The sequence below is a fragment of the Manis pentadactyla genome, chromosome 11, assembly GCF_030020395.1.
Source record: "Manis pentadactyla isolate mManPen7 chromosome 11, mManPen7.hap1, whole genome shotgun sequence".
Classification (NCBI taxonomy): domain Eukaryota; kingdom Metazoa; phylum Chordata; class Mammalia; order Pholidota; family Manidae; genus Manis; species Manis pentadactyla.
The window spans coordinates 99,843,253-99,867,600 of NC_080029.1; the positions used below are offsets into that span (position 1 = coordinate 99,843,253).

Below are 24,348 nucleotides of genomic sequence, written 5' to 3' on the forward strand. Positions count from 1 at the left end.
TCTAATGTTCATTTTGAGGAATGTGTATTTAATTTTCCCAGTCCAAGAGATTAGTCAGATAATCAAGGTACACTGATTCAGAAACACAAACATGTTTAAATACTGTAGGGTGAATTAATTTTTAGTAGGCTGAGTCACTGATTCTGGGGGGTTTGAATGTTTGAGTAGTCTTGCCTATATGCCCTGTGCTCTTCTATGTGGAGCACATGGAGCTCATTTACATAAAGTCTTTCTTACAAAGTTCAGAGATCGCAAACAGGCCTTGATTTTCATCACAAGGAGAGATATTACTGCCCCTTTTCTCTCTGCCAATTCTTTTCATTTTTTGATTTAATTCCTGGTATTGGCTATTAAAAGTTCTATGTTAGATGTAATTATAAGAACTTTTGAAATGTGATTAGATTGTGTGGGGGACAGGTAGGAAGTGGTGAAAGCTTTTTGAGGGATGATTCAGTTTTGGATTGGGTAGGCAGAGGAGTTTCATCATGGAAGATAATTAAACAGATTAGAGTATTGTTTCATTAAATGTGTGAGTATGAACATTACAAGAAACATCTGTGTTAGCATGTATTAAGTTGGATTTATATGGCATTTTAACCAGGTCTATTTTGTATTTGATAAGACATTATTACTAATGTTAAGTTTTTGTTTTGTTTTGTTTTGTTTTTGAATGTAGGAAAATTCCTCTGGATATAAAGAGTTGACTGGGAGTTTTGTTACAATTTTGAAGCAAGTAGTTGGAGGAAAGCTCCCAGTAGATTTCAACTACCACAGTGTGCCAGCACCATGGCTACAAATTCAGCTCTTGAGAATATTAGGACTTCTAGGGAAAGATGACCAAAGGTAAACGATTCTAAGTAAATTTGATAGTGTTAGGTTTTAGTAAGCTAGAGGTTTCATGATAAGCCTGATTGCCCCAATGCTTAATTGGCTTAATAGTGATAGATAAATCATTGTAAGAAGTATATAAATACAGGTTGCTGGGGTATAATCCTGGCTGTTTATCTAAATTCTGCTCATAGTAAAAGGGTCTGAAGCTCCATATTTTTGACCCATTCTTAATGATTCTAGTTTAGGGGTTTGGAAATTTTTCCTGTAATGGGCCAGATAATAAGTATTTTAGACTTTATGAGCTGTATGTTGTCTGTTGCAACCATTCAACTCTGCTGTTGTGTAGCTCAAAAGCAGCTGTAGGCAGTATGTATATGAATGAGCACAGCTATGTTCTAATAAATATTTTCTATGGATGTTAAAACTTGAATTTCATATAATCTTTGAATGTGATGAAATATTCTTTTGATTTCTTTTCCAACCATTTAAACATGTAAAAACCATTCTTAATCTGAAGCCATACAGAAACAGACATCCAGTCAGATTAGGCCTGTGGACTAATTTGCTGACTCTTGCTCTTGTTGGATGTGAGCACTCTAACCTTCTTAATTCATTTGCTAGAATTAACTCTTTGAGCCAGTCATTTATATTAAACTTTTTATAGGTGTCTGTCCAATTTTATTTATTTTTTGTAACTTTTTATTTTGCTGTAGTTCTTCAGTTTTATAGAAAAATTCCAAGAATAGTACAAGGAGCTCCCTTATACCTTTTATATGGATTCATCAATTATTTGCATTTGCTCTGTCATTCTTTCTCTCTCTGTCTTTATGTCCATGTTTTCACATTTATTGTTTTTGTTTTAAAATTTTTTTCTGAACTGTTTGAGAGCAAATCCAACTAGATTTGAGTTACCTTGAGAACAAGGACCATGGCTTGAGTCCTTGATGTATTTCTGTCTTAAGAAAACATTTGCTCATCAGTTTTCTGACTTTATGAGATATAGTTGTTTTTTTAGGCAGTAGGGTACATTTATATTCTGATTCTTTAGCCTACCTACAAAGGGATTGTCCTGCAGGCTGTTGCTCCTCCTATTGCCTCGTCAGTATCATGTCAGCTCGGTCTGCCCATGAGCTCCTGATGAGCACTAATTGGTCTGTATCATTCTTGGTATTGCTGTGTCACTTTTTTCTGTGTCTATCAGTCTCAACCCCTAGGTTGATTGAAAGCTAGGGTGAAACCTGGAAGTGATGAAGTAACACACATTAAAAATCTTTGTCCTAATTGTATTTTATTTTATATAACCCAGCCTATCCTGTTGTGGAACTATAGTTGGAGTTCACTGGAATTCTGTTTTAAAACTACGGATTTCATAGTATGCATCCAGACCTCACTGGTCTAAAAAGAACTAACATAATACATTGTCACAAAGTAACTTTGGAGACATTTAGTGTATTTACTAAATTCATTAACTCATCATCTTCTGCTTTACTTCATGGATGAATTTGGGGAGCACATACAAAGATGAGTAAGAGAGTGCTTACCTTCAAAGAGTAGAGTTAAATAGAAATTGAGCTCAGTGAAATGAATAGAGAGAAACTCCTTTAATAATGTGAGACAATGTTTTCTCCTTTGTTGTCCCAACTGCAATAAGATTTTATATCAACATTAATCTTATATTTCTTAAGACATGATTATCTCAATGTAACAAAGTAAAAATGTTATTTTATAACAGAATTCTAATATATTTAATTGAAAGAATTAATTTACTAGAAATATTTTCTTATATTTGTGTTTTTTTTGCATCTTTTGCTGGAAATTTTTGTGTGTATTATAGTATTGTTTCTTAGGTTAACATCTAGCTTGATCATGTCTGCAAATGTTTCCACATTTAATGTGGTTAATTATGACTTTTATGTCAGACATTAGCTTTTAAAATTGAGAAACCAGACTGTAATCTAGGTGGAGTATTACCAAATTTTGGGTGGGTGGGAGGTTGTAATTTTACTGTATAATTATTACCTATGAAAGAAATGCTTGCACAGTAAAATAAGGGATTTCAGAATATGCTTCTGGATTCTCACTGGATATTTGTACTTCAGTCAAGATAGAATAAAAGTACATGCACTTCAAACTTAATATTATAGCTGTATCTTTGGAAAAAAGTTTCCTGAAAAAAATGTAATATGCATGATAATGTAATCTGGGTAGCTCTAGATTATTTTTATCTTTTTGTTTGTTTTATGGTAGTTTCTCTGCAAGACTCTTTTGGACGGTAGTTTTTTTTCTATTAATGCTTTTTGAATTTGTAAAACATAGAAATACCAGCTGAGAAGCTGTAGTTTTCACACTGGCATCTTGGAGAGGACTTCTAGGCTTGGGGCCAGAGTTCTAGTGCTCTATAAAGTACTGTATTTTCTTACAGTATCTACCTCAGTCTAGTTACTATAACTGTAATCAATGGCCATAAAGATATAGGAATGGCACAAATCAGTTAATTCTACAAAATGTAACTTCTTTGTATTTATCATAAATGAAAGTTAAAATTTTTTTCTGAAGAACTTAGTGCTGCTTAAAGAAGAACTAGTATTTGAGTTAGACTATTTTAAAAGCTGTGTGTTTAAAATACACATAATATACTGTCTGGAATAAATTGAATGTGTGAGGCATTACTGTAGTAACTTGAAACAGGTAGAGATATTTTATTACCTAGAAAATTTAAAAAGGTAGTATGTTCAACAAAACAAAACCTGATTTATAAAGTAGGTACAGATTGAGGAAAGAATTGATTGACATGTATATCTCTTCATTGTTTAGTCAGTATTGATAAAGCAGGAAGTTAAACTCATGAAAAAGAGCAAATTCAGTCTTTAAGAAGTGAAATGCCCATAACTTCATAAAATGAATTTCTTTCACTTCTTTTCTATAGATCCTCAGTTTTAAAGATACAGAAGTTTGAAAAACTTTGTTTTATTGGGTTATAATACTATAATTCTACTGCAAATAAAATATCTTTTAAACAGGACAAGTGAATTAATGTATGATGTTCTTGATGAATCCTTACGAAGAGCTGAGTTAAATCACAATGTCACATATGGTAGGTAACACATAAATACTACTCTAATGACTAATGGTGTTTTTAATATTACAGCTAAAGTTGTGTTAGAATACTATAAATTCTGATATAATTTTATTGTTAATTTTAAGGTGGTTCTCTGGTTATTTTTCAATGGATGCATTGAATAACTAATAAAAATAATTTGAAATTATGTCACTGTTTTAAATGTTGACCTACATTCATTATTTTAATTGTCTCTGTTTTAAAAGATGTTCTCTTTTAAGAGAAATTATCTCTTTATTGAAGATGTTCATCAAGCATCTAACTGACTGTGAAGCTAACCCAGTAGATCAATTCCATCTTTAAGAGGATAGTCCTTAAGTCAGTCTGTCAGTTAGTAATCAAATATTCCTTAAATTATTATGTTATTTGTCAGGCCTCATGCAAGATGCTTGGAGTACAGCTATGAATAAAACAGTATTATCATTGATCTCACAGATTAGATTGATGGAAAAGGACAGGTGTCATCAGTGTTAGAAAGGAAAATTATTGGGTGATGCAGGAGAATGTAGCAGTTAGTCTTGGCTGAAGAGAACAAAGAAGGTTTTTCTGAAAAAAACTGATATTTAAGAAGACAACTAAAGGATGAGTAAGATATAGATAAGAATATATAGGACATATGTGAGATAATAATGTATTTTGTGAAGAGACAATAGCTATTTATGTAACGTATAATTTAAAAAAGTAATTCAGTGTTAGGAGACAAGAGTAAGTTGGAGGAAGAAGGTGGAGAACTGAGAAGAGTAACCAAAAAACTTCCAATTTTAATAGCCTCAGAGAGGAACTCTTCTTTTTTATTTTTTATTTTTTATTTTGGTATCATTAATCTACAATTACATGAGGAACATTATGTTTACTAGGCTCCCCCATCACCAAGTTCCCCCCACATTCCCCATTGCAGTCATTGTCCATCAGCATAGTAAGATGCTGTAGCATCACTACTTGTCTTCTCTGTGTTGCACAGCCCTCCCTGTGCTCCCCGCTCATATTATACATGCTAATCATAATGCCCCCTCTTTTTTTCCCTCCTTCCCACCCATCCTTCCCAGTCCTTTTCCATTTGGTAACTGTTAGTCCATTCTTGGGTTCTGTGAGTCTTCTGGTGTTTTGTTCCCTCAGTTTTTTCTTTGTTCTTATACTCCACAGATGAGTAAAATCATTTGGTACTTGTCTTTCTCCGCCTGGCTTATTTCACTGAGCATAATACCCTCTAGCTCCATCCATGTTGTTGCAAATGGTAGGATTTGTTTTCTTCTTATGGCTGAATAATATTCCATTGTGTATATGTACACATCTTCTTTATCCATTCATCTACTGATGGACACTTAGGTTGCTTCCATATCTTGGCTATTGTAAATAGTGCTGCAATAAACATAGGGGTGCATATGTCTTTTTCAAACTGGGCTCCTGTATTCTTAGGGTAAATTCCTAGAAGTGGAATTCCTGGGTCAAATGGTATTTCTATTTTGAGCTTTTTGAGGAACCTCGTACTGCTTTCCACAATGGTTGAACTAATTTACATTCCCACCAACAGTGTAGGAGGGTTCCTGTTTCTCCACAACCTCGCCAGCATTTGTTGTTGTTTGTCTTTTGGATAGTGGCCATCATAACTGGTGTGAGGTGATATCTCATTGTGGTTTTAATTTGCATTTCTCTGATGACTAGTGATGTGGAGCATCTTTTCATGTGTCTGTTGGCCATCTGAATTTCTTCTTTGGAGAACTGTCTGTTCAGCTCCTCTGCCCTTTTTTTAATTGGATTATTTGCTTTTTGTTTGTTGAGGTGTGTGAGCTCTTTATATATTTTGGATGTCAACCCTTTATCGGATCTATCATTTATGAATATATTCTCCCATACTGTAGGATGCCTTTTTGTTCTATTGATGGTGTCCTTTGTGAACTCTTCTTTTTTTGATCAATCTGAGAAAGCTCAGTGAAGAAAGTGGGATATTTGGAGATATTTAGAAGGTAGAAGTAAAACAGTTTACATGTTCATGCTTTGGAGAAGAGCAGTAGAAGAGGTATTGAGAGATATAACTTAAATGAGAAGTAATTTCTTAATCTGGTAAAATAGAATAAAGTAGGGGATGAAGAGCATCACTTGTGCTTCCAGACAGTGGTAAACTGTGGATCTTTAAGAACAGTGATTGTAGAAGTGGAAGGTAGAGGGCAGAAATTAAACTAGTTTAGCAGTAAGAAAAGTGCTTAACAGATACACAGTAGGCATAAGGAGAAAGGATTGTATTCAAAGAACTACAGGAAAAATAATACACATGGTAATGAATTGGGATAGTAAATTTTGAAGGATGGTGTTACATTTTGCATGTATAAATGATAATTAAGGCAATAAAAGTGGTTTATTCATTTGTTCATCCAGTATTTACTGAATGTCTACAAAATAAAAACTTGATTTGTAAACTAGGTACAAATTGAGGAAAAAGTTGATTGACTTATGCATTCCTCTATGCTAAGTATGGGGGATTAAAGGAAGAATAAGATAGACAACAGTCCCTGCTCTTATCAGTATAATGAACAGTTGATATTATGTAGGACCCTGCTGTGTAAAGAAAAGAATAAGGGGCCAGCAATAAGGATGGCCCTTATTGAGGCAGGTGGTTTGGCTGGGAGCTGTCAGAGGATCCAGAGAAGTATCAGAGTCTTTGCAGACAGCTAAAGTAAGTTAAAAAATTTTGCTTGAGGTAGAACCAGTGTTTAGGATAAAGGTTTGAAAGGCTCTTACAGAATTCTAGTTAAGATCAGTTAAGAATCTGCTTTTCCTTTTTTTTTTGTAGAATTTTTTTAAATTGACATTTCAGCCTTAATTTTTACATTTTTTTTGAATAGGTAGTATATGCTCATGGTTCAAAATTCAAAAGGTATAAAAATGTAGACAGTGTACAATAAGTGTCCTTTTGACCCTTATTACCCACCACCCCAGTCCCCCTTTTTGGAGATAACCACTGTTACCTATTCCTTTTGATGTGGAGAATACTGTATACCTGAGGAAATATTTTTTAATGTTTTCCACTAGGATGCTCTTATTAAGATTGCTGGAACCAGCACCAATAATTTGTTTCTTTGTAGGCTGTCAGTCCAGTGTGTTACCCTGCCGCAGACACCTTGCAGTTTCTTTTCTGTTGTTTTATTTCCTTTATTCATCTTTGCATTATTATCCTTTTTTCCCTGTATTTGTATAGATTCATAGCTTATGTTGATTTTATCAATGGTAGAGTGTTCTCTGGTAACCCAATATAAATATTTTATTGCTTAAGAATGTGAATTTTAAATTACAAAGTTCATTAAGGGCAGGGGCTGTGTCTATCCCAGTATTTGGTACTGGGTTAATCAGTAAGTTATATGTTTTAATTGCATTAAAAAGAGGAAGTTATTTTACTTTTATCAGTTATCTGATTGGGTTTCAGTCTTAATACTTAACCACATTTTTATGAAAGTTCCATCATTATAACTTACCTTAGTGTCATATCAAGATACAAATCACATCAAAGACATTTATTGAGTATCTACTTTGTGCCAGGCATTGTATAAAACGATACAGAGAATGTGAAGAAATGTAAACTGTAATCTTTGCCTTCAAGGAATTTACAATATAATGAAAGAGGTAACTTATTTGTGAAAACAACACCAGTAAGGCAGAATGCAAAAGGATGGTATAGGGAATCAATATTATAGGAGTCCAGAGGTGGTACAGATCACTGTGGGCCTGAGCGCACACGTAAGGGCACACAATAGAACCCTGAAAGGTAGGTAGGTTTCAGATAGCCAGAAAGGTTGTCCAAGGGTGCTAGGCAGAGGGAACGCGAGACAAGGTGCAGAAGTGGGGATATTAAAATCAGTTTCAGTAAACACTGACTGACCAGGCTGAATAGATGACTCAGCGGAAGCAGTGGAAAAGCCACACTGCAGAGCCCTCTCATGGCAGCCAGATGAGTTTGGACTTTATAAATACAGGGGTAAAGAAGATCTTTGGGCAGGGTACTGATAGATGAGAATGGCATTTTAAGTGAACTATTAAGTAAATTGGGAGAATTATATGAAAGGGACAGAACCATCAGAAGCAGCTAGAAATACTTTTTTCCCTGTTTTTTTCCCCCACTAAGTGCACCTAAAAACCCTGGATATTATATGTCAAATAAACATAAAACTGAAAGGTAGAACAACAAAGGCAGACTGGTTAGGGGTCTTGGGATACAAGTAGCTGCACCATGGGGAGTACCCTGGGCTTCTTTTTGCCTCATACTCCCCAGGCTGAGCCCTGGAGAGCCAACAACCTGCAAATGCCAACAGGCACAGACAAAAGCACCCCAAGAAAAATCTGCTCTCTAGCCAAAGGGCCAAGAAGAAAAGGGTAAGCTAGCAAGGTAGAAAACTCTTAGACAATAGCTCCTCTATTCCAGCCAAGCCCCACAGAAAACGAACTATGGCACCCATGGCAGCAAAAGCTAAGTGGAGAGCCAAGATTTCTACCCTTAGCAGGTGTAGCAAGGTGCCCAACTCTCTCACTGGCATGGTGGCAGAGAAGCCAAGAGGGGGCATCAGAATTTTGTCCCTGCCAGGTGTTAAGGCCCGCCCACCCCTACTTACATTGTCAGTGGAGATGACATGAGTAGCCTGGATTTCACATTATGCATGAGAAGGGAGTTAATGGGGTATCACTTCCCTCTTCGCTGGGGTGCTGTTAGAGGAAGCCTAGTGGAGAGTTGGGGCTTTCACCACTGGTCAGGGACACTGAGGTCACCTCCGCAGTGTCAGTGGAGGCCGCACAGGGAGCAGTAACAAGATGCCCCTCCCTCTCTCTGGCAAGTGGTATCAGCAAATACTCCCAACCCCCACCCAGGAGGAACCAGGATTGTCTCCCCATCCAAGTGTCAAAGGAGGCAGAGTGGAGAACTTATGCTTCTATCCCCCCTGGGTAGTACTGCCATCTCCCTGCCAGAGTGGTGTCAATAGAGACATATTTATTTTATTTTATCTTATTTTTTTGTAGATAATTATTTTTTTATTGAAGGGTAGTTGACACATGGTATTACATTGCATTAGTTTCAGGTGTACAACATAGTGATTCAACATTTACATACACGACAATTCTGGGTACCAGCTATCACCATACCAAGCTGTTACAATATCTTGACTATATTCATTACATCCCGGTTACTTATTATTTTACCATTGGAAGTGTATACCTTTTTTTTTTTTTTGTGAGGGCATCTCTCATATTTATTGATCAAATGGTTGTTAACAAAAATAAAATTCTGTATAGGGGAGTCAATGCTCAATGCACAATCATTAATCCACCCCAAGCCTAATTTTCGTCAGTCTCCAATCTTCTGAGGCATAACAAACAAGTTCTTACATGGAGAACAAATTCTTACCTAGTGAATAAGTTCTTACATGGTGAACAGTACAAGGGCAGCCATCACAGAAACCTTCGGTTTTGCTCATGCATTATGAACTATAAACAGTCAGTACAAATATGAATACTCATTTGATTTTTATATTTGATTTATATGTGGATACCACATTTCTCTCTTTATTATTATTTTTAATAAAATGCTGAAGTGGTAGGTAGATACAAGATAAGGGTAGAAAACATAGTTTAGTGTTGTAAGAGAGCAAATGTAGATGATCAGGTGTGTGCCTGTAGACTATGTGTTAATCCAAGCTAGACAAGGGCAATAAAACATCCACACATGCGGAAGATTTCTCTCAGAACGGGGGGGTGAGGTTCTAAGCCTCACCTCTGTTGATCCCCAATTTCTCACCTGATGACCCCCCTGTGACTGTGCCTGTCTTAGGTTGTTCCTCCCTTGAGGAATCTTACCTGTCTCTGGCTAAACAGTCATCTTCCGGGGCCATACAGGGAAATGTAAAGTTGGTAAGTGAGAGAGAAGCCTTATTGTTTGAAATGGTTAGCTTTTTATTTCTTTGCATATTTATACCCTGTAGCTTCTATTCCCAGCATTTGTCTTGAGGTATCTTTACCACTTGGAAGAATTATGATACTCGGTAAATTTGATATGAGGCACGAATTCTATTTAAGGGTTGTAATTAGGAAGGAAGAAGAAAAGCTATAGAAGTAGCAGGCAGAAGAAAACATGGGAAGATTGATTATTTCTTTGACATATCTTCTTGTAGAGTAACTTCAGCATGTATAGGTTTTAAGCTACTACTTAATTTGCGCACACACATTAACATAATAGGAGTATAGTTACATAACCAAAGCATACCTGTAATTACCAGCCATCTCCAGTGAAACCAAGAAAACCAGTTAGGCACCTTAGGCATTTGTGAAAACTTATCTATGATATGGTGGATATTGTCCAACTGAACTTGAACAGTCTGAGAGAAATCAGACAAATTAAAACAACCCATTCCTGGGGAATGTTCACATCCCTTATGTTCTTTTAACAGTAAATAGTCTGTAGTTGTAAGATTTTGGAGCACTACAATTTGCACTTCTCCTAATTCTTGATTGAGTTCCAACAGTACAGATCCAGTCAAATTTGTTGCTTCACTGCATGCACAGGCCAGCCCAGACATCTCCTTCCTCACTCCCATGGCAAGTCCAGGAACCGGTGGGATGAGTGCACCTACAGCTGTAGCAGTGCGTGGATCCTTGTTGGGGTTTTTTGATGATCATCTTCTGGCATGAGTCTTCCAGAGAGTGCTGATGTTGGAAGTTCTTTTTCATTTCGTACCTTAGTTCATTTTCGGGGTAGCCCAATTAGGCTTTGATCCTCTGTATAAACACAAACAGACCCTTTGCCTACACTTTTATATGCCCTTTATACTCTTGTGTAGAACTCATTGGAGGTTACCACACAGAAACTGCCCCCTTTTTTTTTTTTTTTTTTTTTTTTTGGTATCACTAATCTACACTTACATGACGAATATTATATTTACTAGGCTCTCCCCTATACCAGGTTCCCCCTATAAACCCCTTTACAGTCACTGTCCATCTGCATAGCAAAATGTTCACTACTTCCTTCTCTGTGTTGTACAGCCCTCCCTTTTCTCCTAACCCCATGCATGCTAATCTTAATACCCCCCTACTTCTCCCCCCCCTTATCCCTCCCTACCCACCCATCCTCCCCAGTCCCTTTCCCTTTGGTACCTGTTAGTCCATTCTTGAGTTCTCTGGTTCTGCTGCTGTTTTGTTCCTTCAGTTTTTCCTTTGTTCTTATATTCCACAGATAAGTGAAATCATTTGGTATTTCTCTTTCTCCCTTTGGCTTGTTTCACTGAGCATAATACCCTCCAGCTCCATCCATGTTGCTGCAAATGGTTGGATTTGCCCTTTTCTTATGGCTGAGTAGTATTCCATTGTGTATATGTACCACATCTTCTTTATCCATTCATCTATTGATGGACATTTAGGTTGCTTCCAATTCTTGGCTATTGTAAATAGTGCTACGATAAACATAGGGGTGCACTGATCTTTCTCATACTTGATTGCTGCATTCTTAGGGTAAATTCCTAGGAGTGCAATTCCTGGGTCAATTGGTAGATCTGTTTTGAGCATTTTGATGTACCTCCATACTGCTTTCCACAATGGTTGAACTAACTTACATTCCCACCAGCAGTGTAGGAGGGTTCCCCTTTCTCCACAGCCTCGCCAACATTTGTTGTTGTTTGTCTTTTGGATGGCAGCCATCCTTACTGGTGTGAGGTGATACCTCATTGTAGTTTTAATATGCATTTCTCTGATAATTAGCGATGTGGAGCATCTTTTCATGTGTCTGTTGGCCATCTGTATTTCTTTTTTGGAGAACTGTCTGTTCAGTTCCTCTGCCCATTTTTTAATTGGGTTATTTGTTTTTTGTTTGTTGAGGCGTGTGAGCTCTTTATATATTCTGGACGTCAAGCCTTTATCGGATGTGTCATTTTCAAATATATTCTCCCATACTGTAGGGTTCCTTTTTGTTCTATTGATGGTGTCTTTTGCTGTACAGAAGCTTTTCAGCTTAATATAGTCCCACTTATTCATTTTTGCTGTTGTTTTCCTTGCCCGGGGAGATATGTTCAAGAAGAGGTCACTCATGTTTATGTCTAAGAGGTTTTTGCCTATGTTTTCTTCCAAGAGTTTAATGGTTTCTTGACTTACATTCAGGTCTTTGATCCATTTTGAGTTTACTTTTGTATGTGGGGTTAGACAATGGTCCAGTTTCATTCTCCTACATGTAGCTCTCCAGTTTTGCCAGCACCATCTGTTGAAGAGACTATCATTTCGCCATTGTATGTCCATGGCTCGTTTATCAAATATTTATTGACCATATATGTCTGGGTTAATGTCTGTATTCTCTAGTCTGTTCCATTGGTCTGTGGCTCTGCTCTTGTGCCAGTACCAAATTGTCTTGATTACTATGGCTTTATAGTAGAGCTTGAAGTTGGGGAGTGAGATCCCCCCTACTTTATTCTTCTTTCTCAGGATTGCTTTGGCTATTCAGGGTCTTTGGTGTTTCCATATGAATTTTTGAATTATTTGTTCCAGTTCATTGAAGAATGTTGCTGGTAGTTTCATAGGGATTGCATCAAATCTGTATATTGCTTTGGGCAGGATGGCCATTTTAACGATATTAATTCTTCCTAGTCACGAGCATGGGATGAGTTTCCATCTGTTAGTGTCCCCTTTAATTTCTCTTAAGAGTGACTTGTAGTTTTCCTAGTATAAGTCTTTCACTTCCTTGGTTAGGTTTATTCCTAGGTATTTTATTTTTTTTGATGCAATTGTGAATGGAGTTGTTCTCCTGATTTCTCTTTCTGTTGGTTCATTGTTAGTGTATAGGAAAGCCACAGATTTCTGTGTGTTGATTTTGTATCCTGCAACTTTGCTGTATTCCGATATCAGTTCTAGTAGTTTTGGGGTGGAGTCTTTAGGGTTTTTTATGTACAGTATCATGTCATCTGCAAATAGTGACAGTTTAACTTCTTCTTTACCAATTTGGATTCCTTGTATTTCTTTATTTTGTCTGATTGCCATGGCTAGGACCTCCAGTACTATGTTAAATAACAGTGGAGAGAGTGGGCATCCCTGTCTAGTTCCCGATCTCAGAGGAAATGCTTTCAGCTTCTCGCTGTTCAATATAATGTTGGCTGTGGGTTTATCATAGATGGCCTTTATTATGTTGAGGTACTTGCCCTCTATTCCCATTTTGCTGAGAGTTTTTATCATGAATGGATGTTGCACTTTGTCAAATGCTTTTTCAGCATCTATGGAGATGATCATGTGGTTTTTGTCTTTCTTTTTGTTGATGTGGTGGATGATGTTGATGGACTTTCGAATGTTGTACCATCCTTGCATCCCTGGGATGAATCCCACTTGGTCATGGTGTATGATCCTTTTGATGTATTTTTGAATTCGGTTTGCTAATATTTTGTTGCGTATTTTTGCATCTACGTTCATCAGGGATATTGGTCTGTAGTTTTCTTTTTTGGTGGGGTCTTTGCCTGGTTTTGGTATTAGTGTGATGTTAGCTTCATAGAATGAGTTTGGGAGTATCCCCTCCTCCTCTATTTTTTGGAAAACTCTAAGGAGAATGGGTATTATGTCTTCCCTGTATGTCTGATAAAATTCCGAGGTAAATCCATCTTGCCCGGGGGTTTTGTTCTTTGGTAGTTTTTTGATTACCGCTTCAATTTCGTTGCTTGTAATTGGTCTGTTTAGATTTTCTGTTTCTTTTTGGGTCAGTCGTGGAAGGTTGTATTTTTCTAGGAAGTTGTCCATTTCTCCTAGGTTTCCCAGCTTGTTAGCATATAGGTTTTCATAGTATTCTCTAATAATTCTTTGTATTTCTGTGGGGTCCGTCGTGATTTTTCCTTTCTCGTTTCTGATTCTGTTGATTTGTGTTGACTCTCTTTTCCTCTTAATAAGTCTGGCTAGAGGCTTATCTATTTTGTTTATTTTCTCAAAGAACCAGCTCTTGGTTTCATTGATTTTTGCTATTGTTTTATTCTTCTCAGTTTTATTTATTTCTTCTCTGATCTTTATTATGTCCCTCCTTCTGCTGACTTTAGGCCTCATTTGTTCTTCTTTTTCCAATTTCGATAATTGTTGCATTAGACAATTCATTTGGGATTGTTCTTCCTTCTTTAAATATGCTTGGATTGCTATATACTTTCCTCTTAAGACTGCTTTTGCTGCGTCCCACAGAAGTTGGGGCTTAGTGTTGTTGTTTTCATTTGTTTCCATATATTGCTGGATCTCCATTTTGATTTGGTCATTGATCCATTGATTATTTAGGAGCGTGTTGTTAAGCCTCCATGTGTTTGTGAGCCTCTTTGCTTTCTTTGTACAGTTTATTTCTAGTTTTATGCCTTTGTGGTCTGAAAAGTTGGTTGGTAGGATTTCAATCTTTTGGAATTTTCTGAGGCTCTTTTTGTGGCCTAGTATGTGGTCTATTCTGGAGAATGTTCCATGTGCACTTGAGAAGAATGTATATCCTGTTGCTTTTGGATGTAGAGTTCTATAGATGTCTATTAGGTCCATCTGCTCTACTGTGTTGTTCAGTGCTTCCGTGTCCTTACTTATTTTCTGCCCAGTGGATCTATCCTTTGGGGTGAGTGGTGTGTTGAAGTCTCCTAGAATGAATGCATTGCAGTCTATTTCCCACTTTAGTTCTGCTAGTATTTGTTTCACTATGCTGGTGCTCCTGTGTTGGGTGCATATATATTTAGATTGGTTATATCCTCTTGTTGGACTGAGCCCTTTATCATTATGTAGTGTCCTTCTTTATCTCTTGTTACTTTCTTTGTTTTGAAGTCTATTTTGTCTGATATTAGTACTGCCACCCCTGCTTTCTTCTCGCTGTTGTTTGCTTGAAATATGTTTTTCCATCCCTTGACTTTTAGTCTGTACATGTCTTTGGGTTTGAGGTGAGTTTCTTGTAAGCAGCATATAGATGGATCTTGCTTTTTTATCCATTCTATTACTCTGTGTCTTTTGATTGGTGCATTCAGCCCATTAACATTTAGGGTGACTATTGAAAGATATGTACTTATTGCCATTGCAGGCTTTAAATTCGTGGTTACCAAAGGTTCAAGGTTAGCCTCTTTAGTATCTTACTGCCTAACTTAGCTCGCTTATTGAGCTGTTATATACACTGTCTAGAGATTCTTTTCTTCTCTCCCTTCTTGTTCCTCCTCCTCGATTCTTCATATGTTGGGTGTTTTGTGCTGTGCTCTTTCTAGGAGTGCTCCCATCTAGAGCAGTCCCTGTAAGATGTTCTGTAGAGGTGGTTTGTGGAAAGAAAATTCCCTCAGCTTTTGTTTGTCTGGGAATTGTTTAATCCCACCATCATATTTGAATGATAGTCGTGCTGGATATAGTATCCTTGGTTCAAGGCCCTTCTGTTTCATTGTATTAAATATATCATGCCATTCTCTTCTGGCCTGTAGGGTTTCTGTTGAGAGATCTGACGTTAGCCTGATGGGTTTTCCTTTATAGGTGACCTTTTTCTCTCTAGCTGCCTTTAAAACTCTTTCTTTGTCCTTGATCTTTGCCATTTTAATTATTATGTGTCTTCGTGTTGTCCTCCTTGGATCCTTTCTGTTAGGGGTTCTGTGTATTTCCGTGGTCTGTTTGATTATTTCCTCCCCCAGTTTGGGGAAGTTTTCAGCAATTATTTCTTCTAAGATACTTTCCATCTCTTTTCCTCTCTCTTCTTCTTCTGGAACCCCTGTAATACAGATATTGTTCCTTTGGGATTGGTCACACAGTTCTCTTAACATTGTTTCATTCCTGGAGATCCTTTTGTCTCTCTCTATGTCAGCTTCTATGCGTTCCTGTTCTCTGGTTTCATCCATCAATGGCCTCTTGCATCCTATCCATTCTGCTTATAAACCCTTCCAGAGTTTGTTTCATTTCTGCCATCTCCTTTCTGGCATCTGTGATCTCCCTCCGGACTTCATCCCATTTCTCTTGCGTATTTCTCTGCATCTCTGTCAGCATGTTTATGATTCTTATTTTGAATTCTTTGTCAGGAAGACTGGTTAGGTCTGTCTCCTTCTCTGGTGTTGTCTCTGTGATCTTTGTCTGCCTGTAGCTTTGCCTTTTCGTGGTGATAGGAATAGTCTGCAGAACTGGGACGAGTGACGACTGGAAGAACTTCCCTTCTTGTTGGTTTGTGGCCCTCCTCTCCTGGGAGAACAGCGACCTCTAGTGGCTTGTGTTGGACAGCTGCGCACAGACAGGGTTTCTGCTTCCTGCCGGGCTGCTATGGAGTTTATCTCCGCAGTTGCTGTGGGCGTGGCCTGGCTCGGGCAGCTACTCCAAAATGGTGGAGTCGCGTTGGAGCAGGAGCTGCTGGGAGGCTATTTATCTCCGTAAGGGGCCTCCCTGCTCCCTGCAGCCCAGGGGTTAGGGTGCCCAGAGATCCCCAGATTCCCTACCTCTGGATTAAGTGTCCCGCCCTGCCCCTTTAAGACTTCCAAAAAGCACGCGCCAAAACAAAACAACGACCACTCAAAAAAAAAAAAAAAAATTTAAATTAAAAAAAAAAAATGGTAGCGCGCTCTTCTTATGTCCTCCGGCACCCGGCCTCCAGTGCCTGCTCACTGTTCTTGCTGCCCTGTTTTCCTAGTATCGAGCGCCCTGCACTCTGGCCCGGATGGCTGGGGCTGGGTGCTCGGCAGCCCTGGGCTCCGTCTCCCTCCCGCTCTGCCTGCTCTTCTCCCGCCGGGAGCTGGGGGGAGGGGCGCTCGGCTCCCGCGGGGCCGGGGCTTGTATCTTACCCCCTTCGCGAGGCGCTGGGTTCTCTCAGGTGTGGATGTGGTCTGGATATTGTCCTGTGTCCTCTGGTCTTTATTCTAGGAAGGGTTGTCTTTGTTATATTTTCATAGATATCTGTGGTTTTGGGAGATTTCCGCTGCTCTGCTCACGCCGCCATCTTCCGCCCCTCCCGAGACATATTTATTTTTTAAAAAAGTAGAGTCTAGTCCAGAAAATAAAGTATCAATAGAACTTCTTCAAATTTTGTACATGATCCAACCCAAAATATCTGTGGTAAAACCACAGTTTCACAATTAGAACATTATTAATTTTTAATTTGGTACTTTCTACTGGATGATATTTTGGTTAGGATCTGGGTTGCCCTGGAAGAGTAAACAGAGCTCTACATTGTGTTATTACATTTAGAAATCCTCAGAAGCACTTTATTTTGGCCACTGAGCAAGGAGGCAGCAGAGTGGCTGCTTTTTCATTTATGGACTTATACTCAGGTTTTTGTGGAGTTAGAGAATAAAGGAACTTACAGCGCTAGTGGGAAAAATTTAAAACCCATTAAATTCATTTTCCACTAATTTATGTATAAGTTTACTCTAAGTATAATTTTTGAGCTATTTATTTTATCTATACTGGCTTTCCAGAAATCTTATGAGCATGTAAATATAAAAGTAGGTTTTAGATGAATAATGAGATTTCATTGTAAAACAGTTTGTTAGCAGGAGAGTTCTGAATGGCAGGAATCCATAAAGGAAAATATGTCAGAGTAGAAATGCAACATCATCATTTTAAATTTTACTTAGGACTGTCCCATTAGTTCAGGGTTTGGCAAACTTTCTAAAAAGGGGTCAGATAGTAAATGTTTTAGGCTTTGTAGTTACATAGGTTTCTGTCAAATAGCCTTTTTTGGTTTGTTTTGCTTTTTTAAAACCTTTGAAAAATGTAATTGTACACTTGAAACTAATATATGTCAATTAAAAAAATCTAAAAACCATTTCTTAGTTCACAGGCTTATAAAAATAGGCCGAGGGCTGTTTTTAGTTGGTGGTTTGTCTACTCTTGCTTTAGTTGATTATTAACCAAAGGTCTCTTTGTTTAGTTCATGAAGTCATAAAGTCAACCTTTCTCACAACATGGAGTAAAGACATTTTTACAGCACAGCATATGACTATACAGAGTACCTTTTTAGTAGGTTCATTACTTTATTTTGTAGGTTTTCCTTTAAAGTCAGTTCCCTTCTTAAAGAGAAATTTCTATTTCTGATTTCTCTCTCTCCTTCTACAGAAAGGGTTTATATAAAGCTTTTTGTACAAAATTTATGTATGCATCAGTTGGTAGGCAACTTAAGCAGTGTAAAACATAGCTGGTTGAATATTCAAGATCTATCTTGAAGTGTCTGACTCTTAATGTTTTAAGCTTTTGGAAATAGAAAAGGAGTTACGCTATTAAGGACACTTGATATGCTTCAATTTGTAGAAGAACAGTTTTTAAATCTGATTTTCTGCTGATTTTAAATCTGCTGATTTTTTCTCATACTGTGATTCCCTAGGATGTGCAGGACTTAATGGTACCTTGATGATTGTTTACCATGGCAAAGCTCCAGCTTCTTGCTCACGCTCTTTAAAAGAGTTTGAAAAATATTTCAGTATCCACTTTGGTCATCTATCGTAGTTATCAAATCTTTGACAATATTAGAAAGTAAAATTTGAACACTAGATTATGCTACATTCTTTGAGGTTAATTTTAAAGAAGTGACTTAAAGATTTTTGAGTAGTGGCTCTACTTTGAAATAAATGCTAGAGTATCCTAAAATGATTATATTGAAATAAACCACATTGAAGTAAATGACATACATGGTTTCCGTGTATAAGTGATGGAAAATGCCTGAAAGTAAATTATGGTAAAGCATTCAAGGGGTGTTGGAAATATCTATTTATTGGAATAATGAATACAGTTGACCTTTGAGCAGTGCAGAAATTAGAGGTGCCAACCTCTCATGCATTCGAAAATCTATATAACTTTGACTCCTCAAAAACTTTTACTAATAGCCTGGAAGCTTTTAGTTGAGTGGAGCTTTACTGATAATATAAACAGTTGATTAACACATATTTTTTATGTTATATATATTGCATACTGTATTCTTACAGTAAGCCAAAGAGAAAAGAAAATAATGTGTTTTATAGTACTGTACTGTATTTATCAATACCATAAATTTACATAATCTGTTAGAGGATGAATCGTCTGTCAGTACCTAATGTCAGTATTTTCTTCCATGATACAAAACACTGTAGATGGTATACGCATTACTAGTGCTAGACATCAAAAAGTGAAAAGATAATGTGAAAAATACATCTTTAATTACATGTATGATTCATGGATAGTGATTTATGCATCGATAATGAAAAGGCAGCAATATGATAGCTTTATGGTAGCCTAGAATAATCCATACAATTGCTTCACAGTAGCCTAGCCTGTACACTAATGAATTGTTATGCAATTTTTATGGCATACAGTATTAAAGTCATATTTATAATACAGTATTGGAAACATAGTTACTTAAAAAAAAACAACACTTACCTGATAAGCAGTTTCTCCAATTAGGAGAGAGGCATACTGAGTGGTAATATAATTCTTTGAAAGCAAAGTTACTAAGTAGGAAGAAAATGAACACAGTGTTAATGTTGTATTAAATATCACTCAATTTACGTCTGTGTAGGGATAGGCCATCCACTTCCATCAAGGCTCATACGTGATGTTCTCCACAATGATGGTGGTGACACAAAATTCATATACAGTTCTTGCTATATATTTATTAGATTTCACACACATATATAACAAATTTATTAAGTGTATAGCATGATCATTATTTACTATTCATTAAGTGGAAGTGAGTCATCATAAAGGTCTTCGTCCTTGTCATCGTCATGTTGAATAGGCTGAGGAGGAGAAAGAAGAGGGGTTGGTTTTCCTATCTGGTGGCAGAGGCAGAAGGGGTGGGGGAGGTAGCAGGAGAGGCAGGCCATTTGATGTAACTTTACAGAACCAAATTGTAAATTTTCTGACTTGAATGCTTTTTCATTTCTCTAAAAAGGTTTCTATATGGTACCAATTTTTCTTCCTCCATTTGCTTTAGTTTCAGTGCCTATACCACAGAAGAGTCCATGTCCAAAAATAAATCAAATGTCTTGAATAATTGAGACCCTTTTGCCAGATTGTCTAATGTCAGTTTGTTTTCTGGTGCTACTTCTATAACATCTTCCCCATTGTCTAGCACTGGTTTGGAAGCACTCATCTCCATCAAGTTGTCATCTGTTAATTATTCCTCTGCTGTGGTGTCTGCTCTTGAATTTCATAAGGATCCAAATCTTGAAACCCTTCACTCCCCACCTTTTTTTTTTTTTTTTTTTCCATATCCACAACCTCTTTCATGATTTCCTGGATTGGCTCTCTCATAAATCCTGGGAAGTCATGTACAACATCTGGGCACATTTTCTCCAGCAGGAATTTATTGTTTTGGGCTTGATGACTTTCACAGCTTTTTCTATAGAATGATGGCATGTTCAATGGTGTAATCTTTACAGACTTCAATGATGTTCCCTCTGTTGGTATTCTCTTCCATAGCATTGACAGTCCTTTCCATAGAGTATCGTGTATAATGAGCCTTAAAGGTTCTAATGACCCCCTGGTCTAGAGACTGAATTAGAGATGTGTTGGGAGCAAGTGAACTACTTCACCACCTATGGTGTTGAACTCATTGATTTTTGGGTGCCCTGGGGTATTGTCCAATATCAAAGGAACTTTAAAAAGCAGTCCCTCAGTTGTAAGATACTTCTGACTTCAAGGACAGTGCATTGATGGAATCAGTCCAGGAAAAGGGTTCTCATCCAGGCCTTTTTGTTGTGCAGCAAAAGACGGATCTGGTGTTTATCTCTTCCCTTCCAGGCTTGGGGGTTAGCAGCTTTTTTAAATAAGGGCAGTCCTGATTGTAAACCTGACTGTATTTGCACAGAACAGTGGAGTTAGCCTATCCCTTCCTGCTTTAAATTCTGGAGCTCACTTCTCTTCCTTACTAATGAATGTCCTTTGTGGCATTTTTTTTACCCCGAGAATAGGGTACTTTCATCTGCATTATCAACCTGTTCAGGCAGTTATCCTTCTCAGTGATTTTCTTAATGGCATCTGGGAACTTGTCTGGTGCCTCTTGGTTACAGGAACTTTATCCTGTTGTCTTGACATTTTGAAAGCTAAACTTCTGTCTAAAATGATAAACCGTCCTTTGCTGGTATTGAAGTCTCCAGTTTAGCTCCTTTGCCTTAAGTTGTCATTTAATTACTTTACTTTTTTCTCAAATCATATTAGATTCTGTAGGTTTGTGTTTCTTACAGTAATGCCGTATCCACATAAAAGCTGCATTTTCAATATGAGATAAGGTATTTTGTAAAAAGTGTAATGTTGCACCTGCTGGTGGAGCTGCAGCAACAGCTTCATGAATTTCCTTTTCTATTTTTACAATGGTACTTATGCTGGATTCACTTATCTTGAAATGGTGGGCAACCACAGCTGCAGACCTCAATCTATGGTACATAGTTATATAGTTATCATTTAATACTGCATCTTTAGGTTTGTTTATGTTTCTCTTAACTGAGAATGGTGCCGTGTACAGTCTGTGTTTGTGTAAGATTTGATAACTTCTAACTTTTTATAATAGATGTGTATATTTATGGTAGTAAATGATAAAATAGGCAAGTATCAACATAGGTCTTATGCATCCATGACATACCTAGCTTTTTCTTAATTTTTTCGATATTTATGGGCTACATGGTTTGTCTGTGAATTTTTTTCAAATTCTTAACCAATCTCCAAAAAATTTTCTGACATATTTATTGAAAATATATCCACCTGTAAGTGGACCCACACAGTTCAAATCTGTGTTGTTCAAGGGTCAACTGTGTATTACTTATATTTCCATTAGAATGTGAGCTTCTTGAGGGCAGGAGTTTTTGTCTCTCTTGTTCATTGTTGTATCTATACTAGAAAATGCCTGGCACATAGGAGGTGTTCAGTAAATAAATACTTGTTGTGTGAATGAATGTGTCATTCTTACCTACTAACATATATAATTTTCTTTAAATTGTATTGTATAACATAATTCTAGTAATTATGTAAGCCTGAAACAGTAAAGTTCATATCTTTGAAATTTTTTCATAAATAAGAATTTTGATTAAAACTGACCTTCCAATAGTTTGTTTTTTTATGAGTTCTACCCAGATTTGTTCTTTTATTATGCCTTAACATGATTCCTGACATTTTATATTTTCTTTGTCTAGCTATTCTGTTTGAATGTGTACATACAGTCTATTCTATTTATCCTAAATCAGAATTACTTGAGAAGGCTGCCAAATGCATTGGAAAATTTGTTCTCTCACCTAAAATAAATCTCAAATATTTAGGTAAGATGATTGGTTCTTTAGAACAAGAGACCTTTTGAAATTTGCTGGGTATTTCTTTCAAGTTACTTTTATAATCTTTACTTCTAGGACTGAAGGCTCTTACCTATGTTATCCAACAGGATCCCACTTTGGCTCTTCAACACCAGATGACAATAATTGAATGCTTAGACCATCCTGATCCCATTATTAAAAGAGAGGTAAACTGGTACTTTTAATAGTGTACATGAGGTGTTACAAATTTTAAACATTTTGTTGGTATCATGGAGAGAAAATGGTGGGCAGTATGTATGTGGGTGTGTGTACACACACATGTATTTTATCTTTTGAGTGCATTTTATTCTTCCTACTAAGCTTTAAGGAACTTATCTAAAAAGTACTTGTGTCAGCATCCATAGGAATGGTTTTAAATCATGAGTTGGAGGAGTTAGGTTTAATTATATGTATGTATTCATCAGTATCTTTTTGGTCCAAGAACTCTACCAATAGGAGACCTGAATTTTATTCCCAGGTCCTCCTATTAGTATAATTTTAAAATGTGAATTTTGATGATCAGTATTTTTCATTGTTCTTGTTAACATCTCTAAAATGGGCTAATGTAGTCACTATTAAATATGTAGAAATGTTGAAATAATTAGTAAAGATATCCCTAAAATAATTTGAGCTTCTTGGACGTAAAGGTGTTTAGTTCATTTAATTTTTGCAACTTTTTCCTTCTGTTAAATTGCTTCAGTGTCGACATAGCTATTTCTTTTCATTCTTATATAGAGAAATCACTCTTATTACCATCATTTAAAATGGCATGTGGGACCCAGTTAAGAAGAGTGGATAATTTTATTTCTGATTTTAAAAGTAATAAAGATAAAAAGAATCTAGTAAACATCTAAATACTTAAAGGCAGTTTATTGAGAGAACACTGTATTGTATTAAACTATTATAATTTTTAAAAGATAATACATTTTGAATTTTGAAAGGTACTTTTTGAAACATTTTTGAAAAGTTGCCATCTGCATATATATATATATATATATACACACACACACATATATATATATTTGTAGTCATAATTTTGATCTTCTGAAAATTGTCACTTGCCTTGAATCATCTGGGAAGTTTGCAGTTTTCTCTGTGTAAGTATAGTAGAAAAAGTGAGAAGGTGTCAAGGGACAATAACAATAATTACACAGCTCTTCCACTTTGAACAGATACAGAACATGCATTTTCTTTGTGTGGTTGACTACTAAATTGAACAGAGTTGACTAAGTACAGTTTTCTTATTGGTGTATTTAATTATTGGACTTCATTTAAAAATGAGATCTGTTTGGTCCATTACCTGTGGTGAGAAAAGTGGTTTGAATTCTTTAGGGAAGGTACTGAGTATCGGTGGTGCCCCAGGAAGGCACTGTAGTACTGTCTCCTCAATACCACAGTCACTTCTGACCTCTATCAGTAATTATATGACAAGAACTTTGGTTTTTAGGTATGGAGAAACCTGTTTCTTGGGGATGGACTCCCCTTTTACCTGTTTGATTACCTTTCTTTCATATAGAGAGAAAGAAGGCAAGAAGCGGCTAAGAGAAAAGACCTCTAGTCATGGAATTCCTAATCCCATACCCCATTGAGTCCTGGAAATGCTTAAGTTCATGGTCTTAGAGTAGGAAATAAATATGGTGTAGATTATTTACAAAAATATAATGTACAATTTAGGGTCTAAGGGAGCATGTCTGAAGCAGCTTCATATACTGAAAGCTATTGATGGGGGGACCTTTGTATTTACAGATTTTAAATAGAGTTAAGGATGAACTGAAACAGCTCAAAATCTGTTTTCTTTCTACTTGAAGTATGACTAAGGATTGAAAAATTAGAAAGAGCTGTAAAGACAGTTTGAACAAGTTTGACAAGTAGGATATGTGGAAATTCTCTTGCAGCTAATCTTGTTGATCCTAAAACACCAGTAAATGATACTTTCTTAAGTTTTACCCTTTGTCTCATATTGATCTCTGGGAATAATGATACTTTCAGAACCTTAATGTAGGGTCTTAGAAAGCCAGCCAAATGGGAGCTTACTTTGATGTTTTCATCTTACTTGAGGTGGCAAGAATCATATTCCTCAGCACTGAGAAATATATAAAATGATTCTTTCATTATATCTGAGATTCTGAACATAGGCTGTGCTAGGCTTTGAAGCACTTGGGCCACCAACCTTTGTCCTTCCTTTTG

General features: G+C 36.7%; 1 protein-coding gene across 4 annotated transcripts in view; it reads left to right on the forward strand.

Moving 5' to 3' along the window:
- Positions 1-24,348, forward strand: part of AP4E1 (adaptor related protein complex 4 subunit epsilon 1) — a 64,977-nt gene that overhangs the window by 13,462 nt on the left and 27,167 nt on the right. For 3 of the 4 annotated variants that reach the window (XM_036917788.2, XM_036917791.2, XM_036917792.2), the window contains 4 exons: positions 677-843; positions 3,852-3,925; positions 22,009-22,131; positions 22,219-22,328. In XM_036917788.2, the coding sequence (XP_036773683.2) occupies positions 677-843; positions 3,852-3,925; positions 22,009-22,131; positions 22,219-22,328 (474 nt within the window). The remainder of the gene's footprint in view (positions 1-676; positions 844-3,851; positions 3,926-22,008; positions 22,132-22,218; positions 22,329-24,348) is intronic. The other variant, XM_036917789.2, reaches the window with a different exon arrangement.